The 22,069-nt window shown below is 35.1% G+C and overlaps 1 protein-coding gene across 1 annotated transcript in view; it reads right to left on the bottom strand.

The window, feature by feature from the left end:
* Nucleotides 1-22,069, bottom strand: part of HELRODRAFT_128981 (hypothetical protein) — a gene marked incomplete at both ends in the record, with an annotated part of 58,274 nt that overhangs the window by 2,787 nt on the left and 33,418 nt on the right. The window contains 3 exons of the mRNA XM_009021035.1: nt 1,709-1,843; nt 2,318-2,452; nt 14,099-14,236. Coding sequence (XP_009019283.1) covers nt 1,709-1,843; nt 2,318-2,452; nt 14,099-14,236 — 408 coding nt within the window. The remainder of the gene's footprint in view (nt 1-1,708; nt 1,844-2,317; nt 2,453-14,098; nt 14,237-22,069) is intronic.

Here is a 22,069-nt window from a genome sequence, read left to right as displayed (position 1 = left end):
TCGTCACCTTCTCTATAGGTCCGTGTGTGACCNGCGGATTCCACATCCCCATCCCACTCATTCTCTTCATTCATCAACCTTTCCATATGAGCTTTCCACACCTGAGCTTTTTCCTCCTCATCTATGCACAACTTGCCAGATCCATCCCAAACACATCCATTCCCTATAACATCTTTCCTATCCCTCATTGACTGCTTTGCTACTTTGAACATTTTCCTCGAACTCACATCAAATTCCATTTTCTTCATTAACCTATCTGATGCTTTCGTCATTGCAGTTGCCACTGCCTGTTTTGCAACCTTCTTAGTCTTCCTATACTCAGACTCCGCTTCCTCCGTCATGTCCCTTCTCCATACCCTAAACCTCTCCTTCTTGACTTCCAAAACCCTTCTTATATCTTCATCCCACCACCACGTCTCACCATGCCTACACTTTCCTTTCGTCCATCCACATACTTTATCTGCCGTAGCCAACACACAGTCCCTGTATCTCTCCCAAACATCTCCATCCTTACCACTCTCCCAATTTTCAGCCACCTTCACTTCAAATGCCTTCCTCACCTCTGCATCCTGCAACTTCCATGTCTTTCTCTTTGCCACAAACTTATCCTTCTTCCTCCTCCTCATTTCTTTTGATGTCACATCCATCACAACCATACTATGCTGCAACATACCAGGTATCGCCTTCACATTCTTCACATACTTCCTATGTTTGGCCCTTACCAATATATAGTCAATCATCGATCTATGTTCCCCTGACCTATAAGTAATCAATCGCGCTGGTTCCCTTGTGAACCAAGTATTCCCACCACCATGCTATGTGCATCCGCCAACTCCAACACTCTACGCCCTTCCTCATTCCGTATACCATATCCCCATCCCCCCTGTACACCTTCATATCCGTCTGCATCCGCCCCCACATGACCATTCAAATCACCCAACAACACCACAAAGTCATTCAACCCCGCTTGCCCAATCTCGTCAGAAACATCATCATAAAACCTATCCTTCTCCTCTTCCTTTCTACTTTGTTGCGGAGCATATCCTGATATCGCCCTCACTATTACTTTTCCAAACACCATCACCACCACAATTACACCATTGCTTCTCCGCCTCACTTCCAACACCTTCTCCACCAACTCTTCTCTAACCATCACACCAACTCCTCCAGTACCATCATCCCCCTTCCACCACAACTTATATCTTCCACCTTTAGCCCCCACAAACCTTGTACCATCACCCTTCCATCTGATCTCCTGTAATGCAGCCACGTCAACCATTCTCCTCTGCAGCTCCTCCACCACTTCCAAACTTCTTCCTGTCAACGTGCCTACATTCCAGATACCAAACCTCCAACCCCTTGGTCTACAAGTAGTCCTTCCATCTATAGTGCCTTGCACCGCCACACTATAGAGTGGGGTGCCAGTAGCCAGACCATCCACAAGGTCTTGCACCACAACCCCATGGACTGGGTCTCCGGAGATTCTTCGCACCCTCTTCTGCCGGATACTGAGGGCCATTGTTATTTCCGTCATCATAAGTATTATTTTTGGCTAGTTTTTACGCAGGACGCCCTTCCTTAGTTAGGTTTTCAACGAATTCTGTAATCAGAATTCGTTGAAAACCAACTAAAAATGAAAAGTGTTTAACCAACCAAGCAATTGACCGACTAATCGACCATCAAACAACAAACCAACCGACCTACCAACCTAGGTATGTTAAGGACAACGATTCCTTGCAAGTTGGGTAGTGGAATGAGCTTGCCATCACATTCCAACCTCACCCGTTGATCCAGGTTCTTGTGAGTCCTCTGTAGGATTTCCTTGCCACCAAGTACACCATACCTACAATGGTTGTCGCCGTCGTTGTTTGTTAATGTCTTTTGTTGCTATTGTCCGTTATTTATTGTTTATTGTTTTCATCTAGTCTGATATTTATTTGTTGTTACTGTCTGTTATTTGATGCTGTCCGTTGTTATTGTCTGTTATTTGTTGTTGTCTGTTGTTGTTTGGGTCAATGGTTAGAGATAGAACGAAAAACAATATCACTGAGCTCAAGATAGCTTATCCATCTATCCTACCTAGTTATCACTAAGAATGAAGAAATCAGAATCGGGCAAGTCAAATTTCAAATTGAGCAACAGTAGAATTATTTTTATTTAAAATCAAATTACTTTTTAAACAAAAAACTATTATCATCAACATCATCACAATAAATACCGCCCTATCAGCGAATTTCAAACATAATCATCATCCCATGATGATCATCATCACCATCACCACTACCACCACCGCCACCACCATCACCACGTTACCTACCACATCATATTCCTTGTTCTGCTCCTGCATTTATGTGGTTGTTCCTCCCTCTTGTTATGGAAGTCCAAGGCAATCTTGGCATCAAGGCCGACGCCGAGGTAGTTGTTCATGACGCACTTCTCATAGAAATCGTCACTGAAAGAAATGGCGTCAAAATTTTGTAGCATTTTATGTTGAGCAAAATTCGACGTCGAAATAAAACGATAAAAATGTCATGCATTGATAAGACATGCAACAATAAATATAACTCTTGTTTTCTATCTGATTAAAGCAGGGGCAATTGCTCTTTCTCGATCTAAGTGATAAAACACGTTATCGTTAAGATTGAACACAGCGTAGTAACAGCAAAGAAATGATTGGGGTAGATAAAGAGTAATAAAAAAGAGAAAAGTATAGAGTGTCTTCGGGTTTTTTTTAACTACCTTAATGACTTCATGTCAAACTTTACTAGGACGTTGAACGAAACATCGAAGCAGGGCACGGGCACGAACAGTAGGTGAGCATGGGAACGAAAAATGCGAGAATTTCATGGTTCCCACGAGAATTGGTAAAAACTAATTTTTGGGAATGGGAATTTTAGAGAAAAGGAAAACACTGTTCGAAAATCGAGAATGATGGACGGGAATGGGAAAAAATGGATAAGACATACATGACCAAATTTAAAAAATTATTTTTGATTAAAATGTCAGTTATCTACACACGTGTGCGTTAACAAAGAAGATAATCACGTGCAAACAATGGAAAATTTCACGTTGTACATATATATATATATATATATATTAGATTGAAAAATTAAATAGAAAATCAAGCAACGCTGAAAATGCTGTGACTTTCCTAAACAACAATATATATATATATATATATATATATATATATAAGGGTTTTTATTATAATTTAGGATTTAAACAAACAAATGTGTTGCTTCTGAAAACAAAGATTTTATTTTGTTAAATGTTAAAAAAAATCATTATTGGAGAAAAAAACTCACCTGAAAACAAAGAAACGACATTTAAAGTTTATTATTTCACAAATTATAATCAGTCACAAAATATATTTAATTAAACTTTACTTTTAGGTTTTCTTTTAACCTATCAACAAAAAACCCCAGACAAAAAATTCGCAGTGTATTATCAATAGCGCAAAGCGCGACAAAATCAAAATTAAAGAAATATAGTTTCTTTACATCTACCCTCCCAAGAAAGAAAATTCACATGAGGGATTTTCTGCCAGAATCACGCTTTTATCTATTTTTCTTCATTTGTATCCTCCTCAACTTCATCTTTTGTTATCTGTACTGGAATTAATTTTGAAATATGAAATAAGTTTGACTCTGTTTTCCTGTGTCCTGTATCTATCTCATAAATGGTATCTGATTTTTTTTTTTTTCTATTTTATATGGTCCTATTCGTAGTTCTTCTAGTTTTTTTCGATTTAATTTATTCCCATTTTCGACATAAACCATATCTCCAACTTTAAATTCTCTATTTTTTCTTTTTGCATCATAGTACATTTTGTTATAGTAGTGTGATTTCAGAGTATTATTAAGAGCTCTTTCTTTATCTCTGATCCAGTCACTGTGTATACAGTCTTCACTTAGCTCATTTGGTAAGATTGTAGCATCTGTCCCATAAAACAAATAGCATGGTGCGTAACCAGTTACTGAATGAATAGTTTGATTATATTTTTCTACACATTGATGTGCTATTGTAGTCCAAGCTTTTTTTTTTCACTTTCATTTATTTTGCATCTTATCTTGTTCACTAGTGTTTGATTTAACCTTTCATTTATGCCATTTGAAAAAGGCGCATTCACAGCTGTAAATATCATCGTTATTTGGTTTTCACTAAGAAAGTGCTTGAATTCTTTGGAATTTATTCCAGAGTATTGATCGCTGAGGAGTGTTTTAATGTTTTGTATTTCTGTGACCTTATTTATTAGTTTTATAAAATCATGTGCATTCTGGGTCTTTGATGTTATAATAAATGCGTACCTAGTGAAGTGATCTACTAGAAGTTGTAGGTATTTCTTGGTTGATCTTGAACTACCGAAACCGCCAATTGTGTCTATTGATATTATTTCAAGAGGTCTTGTGGCCGGCCCTAGATATGACATTAATCCGTATTTGTCTTGTCCTCTTGTTTTGTTCTTTATGCAAATTTCACAGCTCTTACAAACATCTTTTATATTTTTTGTTTTGTTTCATTTAACTCTGCTTCAATCACTGAATTGTTGACATGTTTTATATATCTTCTATCAAATTTATTATTATCTCTCATTTTAAACCAACATGCAGCCTCTGGATGGTAGCGTATACCTTTATTTAACCGTTCACATATTTTGCATGCAGTACGTTCCTCAATTTTGTTATATATCTTCTGGTTTTCGTATCTCGTGTAGGTTCCATTCTTATTTTTATTCATCAAATGTTCATACTTTCTTACTTCATTGAATAAGTCTACTGTATCTTCCATTGATTGTCTATTTATCTTTTCTAGAACAAAGCCTGGCAATCCAGCTGCAATTAGATCCACTAGAGTACCTGTATCTATTGATGTTCTCATGTCCAGTAAAAGTTTTTCTTTTTTTATAGCATAATCCACCAATGAACCATCCTTGTACTTAAATAACAACGCATAAGTCACTTGGTTCCAGCCTTGATTTGCAAATGATTCACAGAATTTATTTTTCCATATAGACCACTCTGAGTTTAGTGTTAATTTGATAATCATAGAACTATACCAATCAGCGCAACTTTTGTCCATGAATAGTCTGAGTATCTCAATTTTTTTCTCATCTTCCGTAATATCGAAACGTAAACATTCTTTTTCAAAAACATCAATCCACTGGCTTGGGTTAGTATTTTTACTTGTAAATCTTTCAATTATAAACTTTTCTGCAATATATTTCAGGTTCTGTTTTTTTAAATCTTGTGAGCTTTCAATAAATTTTGTAAATAATTTTTCCAATGAATCTGTATTTTTTCCTAAATTACCAGATGCTTGCTTTTGTTCAATTTCTTCGAGATATTGATCTCCAAATTGTAGATTACCATCTTCATCTATGTACACGTTACTTAGTTCATTTGTCATTGTAATCCAAATTTTTCTCGTCTGATGTCTTTTTTTTAACTATTTTTTATTTTATTGTACGCAGCTGTCTTTATCAACTCTTTATGAAGACTAGCAGACTGTAATTCTTCTGGAATAGCAAACCCTTTTTCATCTCTTGTCGTTATGGAGGTTACACAATATACATTTGACTTTCCATCACTCGCTGGCAACACTGCAAATTCAAATCGTAGCTGGTCCATTTTATAATTCATTTAGGTTTCTCAATAAACGGAAATGTCGTTTTATAAGGGTTTTGATTATAATTTAGGATTTAAACAAACAAATGTGTTGCTTCTGAAAACAAAGATTTTATTTTGTTAAATGTTAAAAAAAATCATTATTGGAGAAAAAAACTCACCTAAAAACAAAGAAACGACATTTAAAGTTTATTATTTCACAAATTATAATCAGTCACAAAATATATTTAATTAAACTTTACTTTTAGGTTTTCTTTTAACCTATCAACAAAAAACCCCAGACAAAAAATTCGCAGTGTATTATCAATCGCGCAAAGCGCGACAAAATCAAAATTAAAGAAATATAGTTTCTTTACATATATATATATATATATAGAGGAAGTTGATTCATGTTGGCATGTTGATTTTTCGTAATTTTTCTTAATTTTCGGCGTTTTCTCAGAGTGTATATTGTTTAAATTAGGTTTAATTGATAGGTTAATTATATGGATTATTAATATATTTTTGTTTCTTTGAATAATTTAGAACTTAAGTAACGAATTTAATTTTTTAGTTTAAATCTTAAGTAAATACGTTTCTGTCAAATTGTAAGCTATCACTCCTTGTTTTTTGGACGTATTGCATTGTTTCGGTTGTTCTGTTATTTTGTCTGGAATATCAACAATGATTTGAAAAAAAATTTTGGTCATTGTTGTTGCAGAATATAAAACTACCTTGGCTGTCGCTGGAACGGCTTCGACAGTGCAGCTGCTGCATCGTGCTAAAGACCTGTATCTACCACTGCATTTTCTCCATAGACTTCGTTTGTGTGCTCGATTAAGACATGTCTAAAACAAGATGTCAGAGAAGTCAATCAATTCTGGAATCTGCTTCCGTAAAGGATGATAACATATTATGTTGTGTGTGTGATGCGGTGGTTCAAATCGAGCCTTCGGCTTTATATGTTGAATTGGTGAAATATGCTAGCAAAAGTAAAAACATGAAGTTTTATTGTGATAATTGCGTGAAACATGGGTTCAAAGGTCTTTTGCAGATGCTTAACGAAAAATTTGAATCCATTGATTCTCGTTTTAAAACGTTTGATTCCATTGAGATTGGAATGACAAATCTGCAGTTGAGGCTTGAATCAAGCGGTGAGAGCCTAAAACAGTTAGATAAACTAGACGAGAAACTTAACCAGTCTATTAACTCCTTGAAAAACGATATCACCAAGTCTTGGTCAGACGTGGTAAAGAGTAATTCTAAAATTGTCGATAACGAGGCTGCTTCTTTGAGAAATATGATCAGTACTTCATTTTCCGATGTGGTAAAAAAGGACCTCGACGTAGTTAGTAAAGAGGTCATCTCTGTTCGCAGAACAATTGAAGTGGCAAATGAAGTTAAGGCCCGTGAGAACAACATAGTTCTCTTTAATTTCAGCAAAGACTTGGATGTTGCTAAAGATAGGGGCAATGTTCTTGGCTTTTTAAGGTCCCTAACAGACAAGTCTCTGAAAGATGATGACATATTGAAAATATTTAGACAAGGTAAAAAGCCAAGCGTATCGTCTCCCCCGCGTCCAGTGATTGTTAAGTTTATCAACCTTTCTGCAAAAATCCTGGTTATGAGAAGATTGTTCAGATTAGCGCTGCTAGATTAAAAAATGAGGGAAGTGAGGATTAGTGATGACCTTACAACGGACCAGCGTCTGCAGCTTAAAAAATTGGTTCTTGAGGCAAAAACGCGGGAATCTAAAGATGGTTATTTTTTATATCGGGTCAGAGGTGTGGTCGGGCAATGGAGAATAGTGAAATATCCAAGGCCTGCTACCAAACCGGATTAAATTTGGGATTGCTTAATATTAGATCCATTCGGTCAAAATATGATATAATTCATGATTTGTTATCAAATGATTTAGATATATGTGTATTGACCGAAACATGGCAAGGATCATCTGATGATATCTCTGTGAAATTGGCTATGCCTTATGGCTTCTCATTTATGAATTATTTGCGCCCACACGACCCTTATCATGGAGGAATAATTGTCGACCGGGTTCTATACCAATTACTCCTGCATTTTTTGATGAGCTTACATTACTCTTGGAGCAGATTTCGTTATTGGCGGACTATGTCATTCTTACGGGGGATTTAAATGTTCATTTGGAAAAGGTTGGAGATACTCATTCAATTCGGTTGGTAGATGTTTTTCATGCATTTAACCTTGAAAATAGAGTTAAGAAAACTACCCATGTACATGGTGGTATCTTGGATCTAGTGGTATCCTCAATGGAATTGCCTGTGTCCTAATGTACCGTAATGTATTCAGATCATGGTCTGGTCAGAGTATGTTTTTCGATTCCACTAAATTACTTTGTTAGGAAAAAAAGACTGGTTCGTTCATGGAATCGTGTGGATTTTGATAAATTTGCCGCGTTAATAATAAACTCGCCTATTAATGGACCTTTTAAATCAGATGATCCTGAATACTTATTTGATCTTTACAAAAAAGGAGTTAAAAATATTATAGATATTGTTGCACCGAAACACTATGTGATGACTAGAAATAATGCTGCTTCGCCTTGGTTTGATGAAGAGTGTAGGCAGACTAAGATACGCTGCAGAAGACTTGAAAGAGCTTATCGACTTAATCCTGGAGATGTTAGCAAGAAAAGGTTCGTTGATGTCATGTTGAAGAAACAGTCATTGCTCTCAGAAAAAAGGAAAGCCTACTGGAGAAATATGATTGAAATAAATGGCTCCAATCCAAAGAAACTCTAGATGACAATTAACAGGGTTTTATGCAAGATGAATTCTGTTGATTCGCTCAATATGTCAGATGAGTTAAATTCTGATGATTTTGCTCAATTTTTTAAAGATAAGGTTGACAACATACTGGAGACGATGCCTTGTATCAAAGAGCCTATTGTTTCAAATAATCGGATGAGTGAATGTGCTGAACTTTCATTATTTCAGTGCAGTTCCAGTGATGAGATTTGTCAAGTTATTTTGGATTCACCTACAAAGTCGTGCTCACTGGATGATTTGCCAACTAAAATACTTAAAAAATACGTTCATCTGTTTCTCCCGTTTTTGACTGTTTTTGTAAATGCATGTTTAACTTATGGGCATTTCCCGATGGCTTTTAAATATTCAATTATTGTTCCGATGTTAAAAAAGCAGACACTAGACAAGAATAGTTTATCAAGTTATAGACCGGTGTCAAATCTAACATTTTTGTCGAAAGTTATTGAACGAACCCAAACAGCTAATTTGTCATTTAAATCATAATGATCTGCTACCAAAATGTCAGTCAAGATTTAAAAAATTTCATTCAACTGAGACTACACTGATAGATATTTCATCTGAGTTGTTTGCTGCTATTGATGATTAAAATATCTCAATCTTGGCATTACTTGATATTAGCGCGGCCTTTGATTGTGTTAATCACGAGATTTTACTTGGAAAGCTACGTCAATGTTTTGGAACCTCAGGTGTTGTCCTTATTTGGTTCGAATCATATCTCTCTGCGCGAAAACAACAGGTATTACGCAGAGATGTTTTATCATCTGTTCAGGAAGTAAAGCATGGTGTACGACAAGGTTCAGTACTTGGACCGCTTCTGTTTTTGCTATACACTGTTGACGTTTTCGACATCATTGATTCATTCAGGTTCAAGCATCATGGGTTTGCAGATGACATACGAATCATTGTCAGTGGTCCAGCTACTTCATTTCAAGCTCTTGTTGAAAGATTTGGTCGGTGCATGGAGACGATTGATTCTTGGATGATCAAGCACAAACTGAAATTGAATCAATGCAAAACCCAGTTATTGCCAATTGGTACGAGGCAGCAAATAAACCAATTAAATTTCACTTCGATTGAGATTAACAACAGTAAGATTGAATTATGTCAAGTTGCTCGTAATCTTGGTGTTGTATTCGATGGTAATATGACAATGGAGTGCCACATAAAGTCGCTAACTGGTGAATGTCATCGACGACTTCGCATGATGAGGGCTATAAAAAAATTCACTTAATGAGATTACCCTAAAGAGTTTGGCTCACGCGTTTATTCACTCAAGGCTAAACTATTGCAACAGCCTTTTTTACGGTGTCTCCATGTTGGAAATTTCCAAACTGCAGTCAATTCAAAATCGCATGGCCAAGCTAGTTGTCGGAGGTTTTAGATCTGATCATGTGACGCCGATTTTACGGGATCTACACTGGCTTCCAATTGAAAAAAGAATTATCTACAAGATTGCTGTTTTGATGTTCAAAGTTTTAAATGGGCGTGCTCCTCCGTACTTGGTCGGTAGATTGACTAAACGTGATTCAACGTCTGGTTATCCAGGATTGAGATCCAATAATAGGAATTTGCTAGACGTTCCTCAAACCCGTTTGGTGATTGGAAAAAGAAATTTTGCTGTTGCTGGACCGATGGTGTGGAATAATTTGCCAACCTCACTCCGTCTACCTGGAATATCATTTCCTCTATTTTGTAAACAATTAAAGTTGCTGCTTTTAAAGCAGCATTTCGGTTCTTGTAATTAAATGTGATTATGAAAAAGAAAAAATTTTTGTTTTTATTTTTTATATTCTTTATTAGCCAGTACTATCATTATGTTGTTTTAATTCTTGTGTCTGTTAATAATTCGTTGTGAAGTTTGTTGATTATTGAGTTGAATTTGTGTACATACCTAGTAACTTGTGTGGATAAATCCTAAAAATCGTCATTTGAATTAGTATTACTTCTTTTTGGTCATCTATTTATTTATTGATTTTGTGTTAAATATATGTGTGTTTTGACATTTAACTGAGTGACAATCAACTTTCTTTCTTATTCCTTGTTTATTTTTTTCTTGCACTTACTGTAGGCGCTTTTGAGATTTTATTAAAAAGCGATTTATAAATTTTCATTTAATAATAATAATAATATATATAGTAAAGCATCGAAAAATATAGATATTATTTATCGTCCTAAGTTAAGATTTCCTAATTTTATTTTGTACTCTTTGTATAATACATTAGTTTTTCCATATTTTATTTATTGTTTCAATCTGGGGTAACAGTCCAAAATCTCATTTGCATATTTGAAATATTTTTGTTAGAATTTTATTTAATGTAAAAAAATTTGATCGTATAAGTATTTATTATAAATCCTCAAACATTTGGCCTATAGAAAATTTACAACACACGTTTAGACGACATTTTCCCCGAGATCGGGGGTTGCCGCTATAGAAGATTTACATATATTATATACATTATGTTTTTTTTAAACTTTATAAATTAAATTACAGTCCTTATCTTAGTGAATATTTTAAAAGTTTTATTAATTCTAGACAAAATTATTTTAAAAACAATCCAACCTTCTATTTTCCCAAACCAAGAACAATTTTTATTATTAATTCTGTTCTAATTGTTTCAATGTATCTGTGGAACACATTATCTAATATAATTAAAGAATCAAACCGTTTATATCATTTTAAAAATTCGGTCATAAATTTGATATCATGCAATTTTTTTTCTACTGCAAGATATTAAGTGTTATTATTTTGGTGTTATCTTATGTTTATGTATTAAATCAAGAGTCGTTCTTTTATTTTCCTTTCATTTTTGTTTTTTTTAATTGAATTTCAATCTAAGGGTTTTCTGTTATAATTTTTTACATAATCAGAACCATATATATAATATAATATATATTATTCACCAATTTTTCATATACTCTGAACTGGTGGCCGATACAAGATTTTTAATCTTCCAGGTCTCCAGGTTAAATCTTCACTGATTTGATAAATAAACGAATTGTGAATCGTGAATATATTATTATTATTATTATTAGAGAATTTATATAGCGCCCTTTAATGCAACTCAAAGGCGCTGCTTTCGTCTGGTGAAATCATCGGGAAAAAAGATACGTCTTCAAATCTGCGAAACTTCTGGATAGTTAAAACAGGTTGACGGAGGCTGAATGGTAGTGAGTTCCAAATTTGTGGACCAGCAACGGCAAAATTCCTATTGGCCACCATCAAATTTGTTTTTGGCACCGATAAAAATAACTGATCATATGAGTGTAATTGCAAATGATGAATAAACACCTTCCAGACAAGTAGCTTGGGCTTAAGCCATTTAAACATTTGAAAACCATAACGGCAAACTTGAAGATAATTCTTTTGTTAATTGTGAGCCAATGGAGATCTCGTAGAGTATTACTGACATGGTCGTATTTAAACCCTCCAAAAATGATCTTAGCAGCACGATTTTGAATTGACTGACGACGATTAATCAATTGATTTGAAACTCAGTAAAAAATGCTGTTGCAGTAACCCAATTTTGAATGAATGAATGCGTGAACCAAACATTTCAAGGTGTCGTTATTGACTGATTTTTTTACTTGCATGAATTTGCGAGGTTGATAGCAACAATCTTTAACCAATGACTTTGTATGTTGATCCATTGAATGTGTTCAATCAGTACTAAACGCTGCAGCAAAATTGGTAGCTGGCGTTTCCAAGTTTCTTTTCATCTCAGTATACATGCGTGATGAACTCCATTGGCTGCGGTTTCCGGAAAGGGTTAAATTTAAAGTGGCATTCTTGGTAAAAGATTGTCTGACGGGAAATGCACCGGTTTACTTGAGTGAACAACTAATACCGGATTCAAAGGTACATGGACGTAGTTACCTTAGGTCGTCGGACTATGGGGATCTGGTTATTCCGTCCTTTAGTTCCACAAAATACGGACAGCGAAAATTTGCTGTAATGGCGGGTGAAATTTTAAACTCACTTCCTGTACAGTAGATGGATGGTTCCATCACAGATCGACAGTTGTTTAAAAAAACATTGAAACATTATTATTTCAACACTGTACACCAAAAAAGCGCTTCTGAGGTCTTTTCGAGAGAGGCGCCATACAAGTTCTGATACTGATATATATATATATATATATATATATATATATATATATATACTGTAATTTATTATGTTGTCTTAATACTTTTTAGAGCTTTTGGATTTTTATTTCGTTTGGCCCTAAAAACACGTTCTTAATATTTGCATTTAAAAAAAATTGTTTTTGGTGTTCAAGAATTTACAAAATGGGAAAAAAGGAGAATGGGAGGAAAAACACGGGAATGAGTTGAAAAATGGGAAATAGGGATTTCAGAAAACATTGTCATAAATGGGAATTCGGGAATGACAAACAAAAATGGGAGGGAATTGGGAACAAATTTCAATTCTCGCTCACCTCTAGTAAGAACCCATTGCAAATTAATTTAACAAGATAGTTTCAAACACCTTCGTTCAACAGCTACGAAGTGTTGCTTTATTAAGTACGAAAGATTATTCCAAAAGATATTGGTTAATGACATGTATAAATGTCAATTACAAAACTGACGCATAACAATGATCTAAACGCCGATCCATCGGTAAACTTATTCGACGAAAACGACACCAAAAAGTTCCAAATTAATAAGGTAGACAACGTTAAATTAATTTGTAAAATAAATGTAATGAACAATTTCTATTAAACACGCATAAACAAAAGTAAGTAACAAGTGTTATCAAAGATGCATTAACGCAGGTAACAAACAAATAAGTAACCCAACCAGCAACAAAAGTTATCTTACATGCTGATGTTGGCGAGATCAGTGAATGGAGAGATGGGGGCGCAGAGGGCATCAGCGTTGGCCAGCAAGACCTTGCTAATGAGAGATGAATGAATGGGTGACGATCTGCGATTCTTGCTTAGTTGCTGTTCTGTCGGTTGTTTAAAATAAACGATCGTTTGTTAAAATAAAACTTCATTATTGGAACAATAATTTCCTAACATTATAAGGCCATATTATTTCTGTTGAAGAGACGTATATGTTACTTGAAAAGTATAAACATGCATAAATGTAATCAAACATTCCGCTGTTGGGAAAGTATTATATTCACAATTGATATAATATCCCTATCAATCTATATTTCTTCATTCATTATAATCTTCAATGTATAAAATTATAAACTAAAATTATATCAATAACTAAAGTTGCACAGGAGCTGAGCTCCAGCTGTTCTTCATTATCCTGCAGTGATATTCGGCTTCAGCAGAATATCACTGCAGGATAGCTGGCCAGATAGGCCAAAGTGTCCACATTTATATCATGCGTAATGTTAATATAATTTTGTGTTAAAAATGCGAAACATAATTGAATTTTTATGATTTATTAATTGAAACAAACAAATATTCTTTAAAATATATGCTTACCGTCTATTAATAAAAAACAATAAATAGTAAGTAAGCGTGGCTATAAATTTCAGCGTGTTAATATCGTTGCATGCATGTCTCGTGTAACTGCTTGTACATTTTAAGTACACGTATTGAAGGAATACGACACCGGTTGGCTATCTAATTGGATTATCCGGCCAAATCCTTCTCATCCGCACTCTTATAATAATTGTTTTTTTTTTAAAAAAAAACATCAATGATATATGATAACAACTTATGAAATGACCGACTAGGTTGACTATGCAGAAGCGGAACGTTCAACAGCGGGAATGAAAGATCCTTGCTGCCACCATGACTCCCACCCCCACACGTGCACGTCGTTCCAGCATCTCCATAGATGACCTCATTCTGCTGGCTGGCAGTGCTTAAACTGCTGATTGTCCTGTGCTGATGTTGATTGACCGCTGCATCGTTCACGTTGGTGCTGTTCGTCATCGAAGGCGAAAGGTGGTGCTTTTGGTGGAGGAATGGTGGATTTGCTGGAGGAGATTGTGAAATTTAACATTGATGCATTTGTGTTGAAACAATAGGTCAACGTGTATTGACATAACACCATGCATGTGGAAGCCCTAGAAACATCATTTTTGTCAACCATCTGAACAAGAAAGTGACAAGAAAAACATAAAAGTGATAAAGCAATGCTTAACAAAAAAGAGAAATGGGTTGTTATTTAATGGGTGACACATATTAAAAATGGTGCTTACTGTCGACTAATAAAATTTTAATATTGGCGGTTGAAAGGTGTCAACTATTTTGATGATGAGATTGAAAAGAATTGTTAGAAGACATTCAATAAAACAACAACATCAACAGCACAAACGTTCAACACTACAAAAACAACAACATCGAGAGGGGTAATGCTGAAAGAAGACGAACGAGATGTGAGAAAAACAGGAGACCATCTGTCCATCAAGGATTCCACCCCTACCCGGCCGTTGTCATAACGATGAAATAATGGAGATGACGTCACACTGCAGCTACCGTTCTCCCGCGATTGAAGCAAGTGTTGCTGATGTTGGTGCTGGTGGTGATAGGGATAAGTGTGTGGAGTCAGTGTGTCCTGAATTGAGATGACAGTGGTGGGACTTCCTGGATACGAAAAGTGCAGTGTCTCAGAAACCTGTGGGCGTGAAATGTATATGAAATGAGCGTGTATGTTCTGTATGCATATGCATATAATTGTGAAGTGAGTGTGTACATGCATACTGTGAAATAAATGTGTGGATGCAAACATGTTTGTGACGATTCAGTTAAAATTTTTAGTGGTTTCAAGATTGACATCAACCAGTCCAACCTCTTTTAATCATTTTCAGCTATGTATAAGCTTGAAATCTAACAAATAGTTAGTTACTCTATAAAGTTTTTTAATCATTCATTTTCCCTGCAAGGTTCAATATCCCTAGACTTTTATCTATAAGATTGAACTAACAACTAATCATCAATAGAGCAATAAAATAAATAGAGTTGAAGTTGATGCATTCTATTGATGCCAAGCTAAATTCAATGATTTGTTTAAATCAACGCTCAACTGATAAACGAGGATGTCGGCTAGAGACCAGTAAGGCAAGAATGCTGAATGGCTGACGATAAGCACGTGAGACTACAAGGCGAAGGACGAATTAACGCATTTCCATTAAGATAGAAGAGTAGTTAATGTTCTATGGAGTTGATAATTTTTTAGAATTCATATTAAAATGTTAGCAAAGAGATCTTTAAAGTTATAATTAAAATAATTTGTTTAAAATATATTGTACAAGATCGTGATTGCACATCGGTTGTTCTTATGAACTTTAAATGTGTGAACAAAAGTAAGGAAACAAAATGGAATAAATATTAATACGTCTGCTTCAACAACTGTACAATATATATATATATATATATATATATATATATATATATATATATACACTGAAACGAACTACAAACATATTAACGTCAAACATTCGGTAGAATTTATGGAATATTGTGAAAGTTATGGTCTATTGCCAACATATATATATATATATATATTGTCAGAATTATGAAATAATGCTGACTAAAAATACTGCAAAATTTTCAACGCGAAATTTATTCACTCGATAGGGGGCATGGTGCAAGTTAATTTACTCGATAGGTGACAACGTATTTTTTTTGTTTTGCAATTTAGATGACGTCATAAATTATTATAAATTATTTTAAAATTTAATTAATACTTTTTCTGATTAATTGGACATGCCTTGTAGATTTTTATGTTTTAAAACACCCGAAACAAAATCTAATTTTGTTTTGATAAGGAAGGGTGTGAAAAGACTTAGAGAGAGTCCGCTCTGGGTTGACTAGTGAGGCAGCTTCGAATAATCAGTGCCTCTTCTGGTCCCTAAGAGACTTAACGCGTGATTCTATGCTCATTGGCATAGTTTCAGAAACGTCTTAAGTTCTCAAAGAGTCAGCCTTGGGTTCACCAGTTAGGCAGCTTCGAGTAATCAGTGCCTGTTCTGGTATCTAAGAGACTTAACGCGTGATTCTATGCTCATTGGCATAGTTTCAGAAACGCCTTAAGTTCTCAAAAGTGGATTTAGTACGAGACTCTATGCTCATTGGCATAGTTTCGCACGCGTACTAGAGTCACACAATTTGTTTCCAGTGTTGTTCTGACTCTTGTTGTCTTGTGTTGGTCGTGCGAAAGCCGATCAGACTCGACGGCCCAGTGAAAACAGGCCGTGGTTGTGCGAAAGCCGACCGACTGACAGACAGGCCCAGTGAAAACAGGCCCTTGGTCGTGCGAAAGCCGATCAGACTTGACGGCCCAGTGAAAACAGGCCAAGGTTGTGCGAAAGCCGACCGACTGACTGACAGGCCCAGTGAAAACAGGCCCTTGGTCGTGCGAAAGCCGATCAGACTTGACGGCCCAGTGAAAACAGGCCAAGGTTGTGCGAAAGCCGACCGACTGACAGACAGGCCCAGTGAAAACAGGCCCTTGGTCGTGCGAAAGCCGATCAGACTTGACGGCCCAGTGAAAACAGGCCAAGGTTGTGCGAAAGCCGACCGACTGACTGACAGGCCCAGTGAAAACAGGCCCTTGGTCGTGCGAAAGCCGATCAGACTTGACGGCCCAGTGAAAACAGGCCGTGGTTGTGCGAAAGCCGACCGACTGACAGACAGGCCCAGTGAAAACAGGCCCTTGGTCGTGCGAAAGCCGATCAGACTTGACGGCCCAGTGAAAACAGGCCAGGGTTGTGCGAAAGCCGACCGACTGACAGACAGGCCCAGTGAAAACAGGCCTTGGGTTCTGTGAAAACGAATCCGCCTCGTTGTTTTGTTTCTTGTGCTATTTGTGGACCTAGGGTTCTTTGCTGGATTCTATACTCATTGGTATAGTTTCACACGCAGCTTGGAATTTCCATAGGCTCCGATTTTTGTGATTCATTTTTTTTTTTTTATTTATTGGAGTTGTATCGACATCACCATCGGATACACACGATTAAAACGCCAAGAAACATATTCCAAGTTGAAGACCCAACAAGAAGAGTTCTAATTCCTGTATTCCAGTTTGTTCATTGACATTTACATTCTTATAGAGTTCATTAGTTCAATTCCTTTTATTTACTTCCGTCGATTAATAAAATTGTTATCGAATATTTTTACGCGTTCGTGTGTTACTCAGTAAAATCATATAATTCGAAAAAGCCCAGTGCCACACAGGACTGGTCGAACTCACGATAAAAATATACACAAAAATTATTGTCGGACCATACAAAAATTCCCTGAGAAAGATAGAGGAGGAGATTGCTTCCTCTTATCATTTTAATTTATTATTATTTAAAATCTCCGACAATTGGCGCCCAACGTGGGGCCTTGTCACCCTTTTAAAAATCCTCCTCCTCATTAATTTATTATTTATTATTTTAAAATTTCCGACAATTGGCGCCCAACGTGGGGCCTCGAATAACAATTTATCAAATTATCGAGGTTTCCATTTTACTTTTAATTATTACTTCAGTTTTTGAAGTATCGAATTTCGTTTACGATTGATTTACTGAGTAACTCGTTGTAAAATATAACAATTTTTCTTGTTTTTTTTGCATTTTTATTACATTATCGAGTAATTGCACACATTTGATATTTTGATAGTATTAAGATTTGTATTTGAGTTGCACCATGCCAAATCGCAAAACACATCCTAGGCAAAGTGAGATGCCAGATGAGGAAGTAAATGTAAATAATAGAATTTTTAGTAAAACTAAAGAGTGGAGAGTTAGTAGATTTAATGGCTCAGAAGATATAACGGAGTATTTTTGTCAATTTGAAATAACCGCAAAAGTAAATAAGTGGACATCACAAGAAAAAGCACTATCCCTTTTGCATGCACTAGATGGGAAAGCAAGAGGTGTATTTCACGAATTGCCAGATATTGACACAGTCACGTATAACGAGATTAAAGAGCTGTTGTTTAAACGATTTGGACCATCGAACTATTCAGAAACACACGAGTATAGTTTATCGCAGCTTAGATTACAAAAAGATCAGAACATTCGAGATGTGTCCCAGGAAGTTAACAGACTGTCAAGGCTATCCTATCCAGAGTTAAGTAATGCCATGAGAGAAAAGTTTGCAGTAAAACATTTAATTAATGCCATTGGTAATAAAGATATCATGTTTTATGTAAAGGACAAAGAACCAAGAACATTAGATGAAGTATGTCAACTATATGAAAAATATAAAGTTTTATCAGATGATGGCAAGAGAAGTCATTCGAGATCTTTAATTCAGATAGTTCAAGATAATGACGAGTTTGATGATAAGAAATCCAATGTTGTTAAACAGGATGATCCAATTACAAATATGAATAACAAAATAGAAAAATTGTTCAGCATGATTGATGAGATTAAACGAGATAAGTTTGAAACCAGAAATAACAATCAGAGAAAAGATGTTAACAATAAGTTTGGAAATAATAATAATTTAATCAGAAACAACAGTACGATTGACCAAAGAAAAAGTAGTTATCAGCAAAATAACAGAAACTTCAGTCAAGTGAACACTAATAACTTCAGACAAAATGTTGGTAGTTTTAAAAATACGACGAGATTAAATCGAAACGTTCAAACAGTAAAAACACCCTCCAAGTGTAACCATGATAAGGAAGCATTAGTTCATTTAGAAGCTGTATTTAGAAACAAACATTTAAAATGCCTACTAGATAGTGGTGCAGATGTAAATCTTTGTCCAAAGAAATTTGTTGATGATTTGAAAATTTTGAAAAGTAACAAAGAATTGTATGCAGTTAATAACATGGAGTTAATAGTAAACGGAACAATTACACTGCCATTAGAACTTAAGTATCAGAAGATTCTTACAACTTTCTATGTGTCACCAAACGTTGATCATATAATTTTAGGAAAGAATTGGTTATATGATAACAATTGCATTTGGAATTTTGGAAGAAGTAGTATTGTAATAAACGGAAAAAGTTACAACCTCGTAAAATCTAGACAAGAAACAGATATAAGATGCATTTCGAAAGTTACAGCTGTCATCCCACCCCGCAGTGAAATGTTCATTCAGACGTTTATAGAAAAATCAAATTTGAAGCCTTTAGGACAGAATACAGCATGGTCAACTAGCATAAATAAAATCAAAAACAATTTGTTAACTGCGAGATCATTAATTGATGTCAATAAACCGTCTACGAGTATTAGAGTATGTAACATATCTGATGAGAAAGTTGAAATACCTAAGGATCAAGTAATCACCAAATTACATGAAGTAGTTGTAGTTGATGATGAAGTTCAAGAATCAAATAACAAGCCCACCAAAGAATATGATGAGACTATAAAAACGATAGTTGATGAGGTACATTCCAGTGTTCCAAATAATATTCGTGGTAACTTGAGAAAGTTGTTGCTGAAGTATAAAAATATTCTCTCATTAAGCGAGTTTGATTTAGGAAGAACTAATGTAACGCAACATGAAATTGATACCGGAGCAAACAGACCATTTCGCCAAGCATTGCGACCGCAACCTAGAGCACATCTACCAATCATTGACAATTTGTTAGAAGAGATGTTACAGCAAAAAGTTATAGAACCTTGTCAGAGCGAATGGGCTTCTAATTTAGTATTAGTTAAAAAGAAAGATAATTCCTACAGATTTTGTGTGGATTATAGAAAGTTGAATGAAATAACGATTAAAGATGTGTATCCACTTCCTCGAATAGACTCATGTCTCGATTTGTTGTCTGGATCCCAATGGTTCAGTTCATTCGATTTAAGATCAGGATATCATCAGGTTGAAGTTCATCCTAAAGACAGAAATAAGACCACGTTTGTTTGTCATCGCGGTACTTTCAGATTTCCTAGAATGCCATTTGGACTTTGTAACGCTCCTGCCACATTTCAAAGATTAATGGACAATATCATGATAGGATTAAATTTTGAAACCTGTTTAGTTTACTTAGACGATATAATTATATTTAGTAAAAATTTAAACGAACATTTAAAAAGATTAGAACTGTTGTTTCAAAGATTGCACCAGGCAAATTTAAAGCTCAAACCGTCGAAGTGTCATTTAATGCAGAAATCAGTTAGCTGTTTAGGTTATATAGTTAGTGATAAAGGGATCGGAACGGACCCAATTAAAATTACAGCAATCAAAGATTGGCCAGTACCAACTACACTAAAACAAAGTAGAGCGTTTGTAGGTTTGTGCCAGTACTACAGACGATTTGTACCAGATTTTTCAGAAATAGCAGCTCCGTTATATGAATTGACAAAGAAATGTAACAAGTTTCAATGGACGCACGCATGCCAAACTGCTTTTGATAGTTTGAAAGAAAAATTAATCAGTTCTGAAATATTAGCTCTACCTAATGACGAGGATGCATTTATTTTAGATTGCGATGCTTCAGATAAAGCTATGGGTGCAGTACTTTCACAATTACAAGATGGAGTAGAAAAACCCATTTGTTACGGTAGTCAGTTATTTAATAAACATGAGATGAATTACAATGTAACCAGGAAAGAATTACTTGCAATTATAACATTTGTGAAAAAGTTCAGGAAGTATCTGATCGGTCGTTCATTCAAAATAAGAACAGATCATGCAGCGCTTCAGTGGCTGAGAAAAACACCAGAACCAATAGGACAACAAGCAAGATGGATTGAAATTCTTGAAGAGTACGATTACACTATTGAGCATAGGCCAGGAAGTAAACATACAAACGCTGATGGATTGTCGAGAGCAGTATGTGGTGTTATAACAGAAAACAAAGTAGAAAACGGTGTTGATTGGGTTGCAGAACAAGTGAAAGACAAAGACCTATCCTTAATTAAAGACGTCATCAAACATTCAGTAGTACCAGATTTGGGTCAATTTGTTGATAAAGAAAAAGATGTTAAAATATTACTTGCACAGTATGACTTAAGAGTAAAGGATAAACAATTTTCAGAAGGACAAATGGTTTATTATTATAATCCAAAGCACGTTAAAAATAAGTATCCTAAGGGGACAAAGTTATATGACGGCCCTTACATGATTTCAAGAAAAATAAGTGATGTAAATTTTGAGATTAAGAAGTGTAATGGTTATAAAACCATTGTCGTACACATAAATAAATTGAAGCATGTATGAAAACAATGTTTTTTTTTTTTTTTTTGTTTCCTGTGTTTTGTTTAATTTTAATTTAATTTTGTTTGTTGTTATGCATGTGCCATTATATAGAGACTTATTTGAACTGTACAATTTTCAGACAAATGTCATTGTTTTGTTATTTTATGCATATGCCATTATATAGAGAACTATCATTTGAACTGTACAATTTGCTCGCCATACCTTATTTCAACCAGAAAGAGGGGGTGGTGGAAAGTGTCAGAATTATGAAATAATGCTGACTAAAAATACTGCAAAATTTTCAACGCGAAATTTATTCACTCGATAGGGGGCATGGTGCAAGTTAATTTACTCGATAGGTGACAACGTATTTTTTTTGTTTTGCAATTTAGATGACGTCATAAATTATTATAAATTATTTTAAAATTTAATTAATACTTTTTCTGATTAATTGGACATGCCTTGTAGATTTTTATGTTTTAAAACACCCGAAACAAAATCTAATTTTGTTTTGATAAGGAAGGGTGTGAAAAGACTTAGAGAGAGTCCGCTCTGGGTTGACTAGTGAGGCAGCTTCGAATAATCAGTGCCTCTTCTGGTCCCTAAGAGA

Source organism: Helobdella robusta (assembly GCF_000326865.2).
Source record: "Helobdella robusta unplaced genomic scaffold HELROscaffold_3, whole genome shotgun sequence".
NCBI classification, from domain to species: Eukaryota; Metazoa; Annelida; class Clitellata; order Rhynchobdellida; family Glossiphoniidae; genus Helobdella; species Helobdella robusta.
This window is presented reverse-complemented; position numbering and strand designations above follow the sequence as displayed.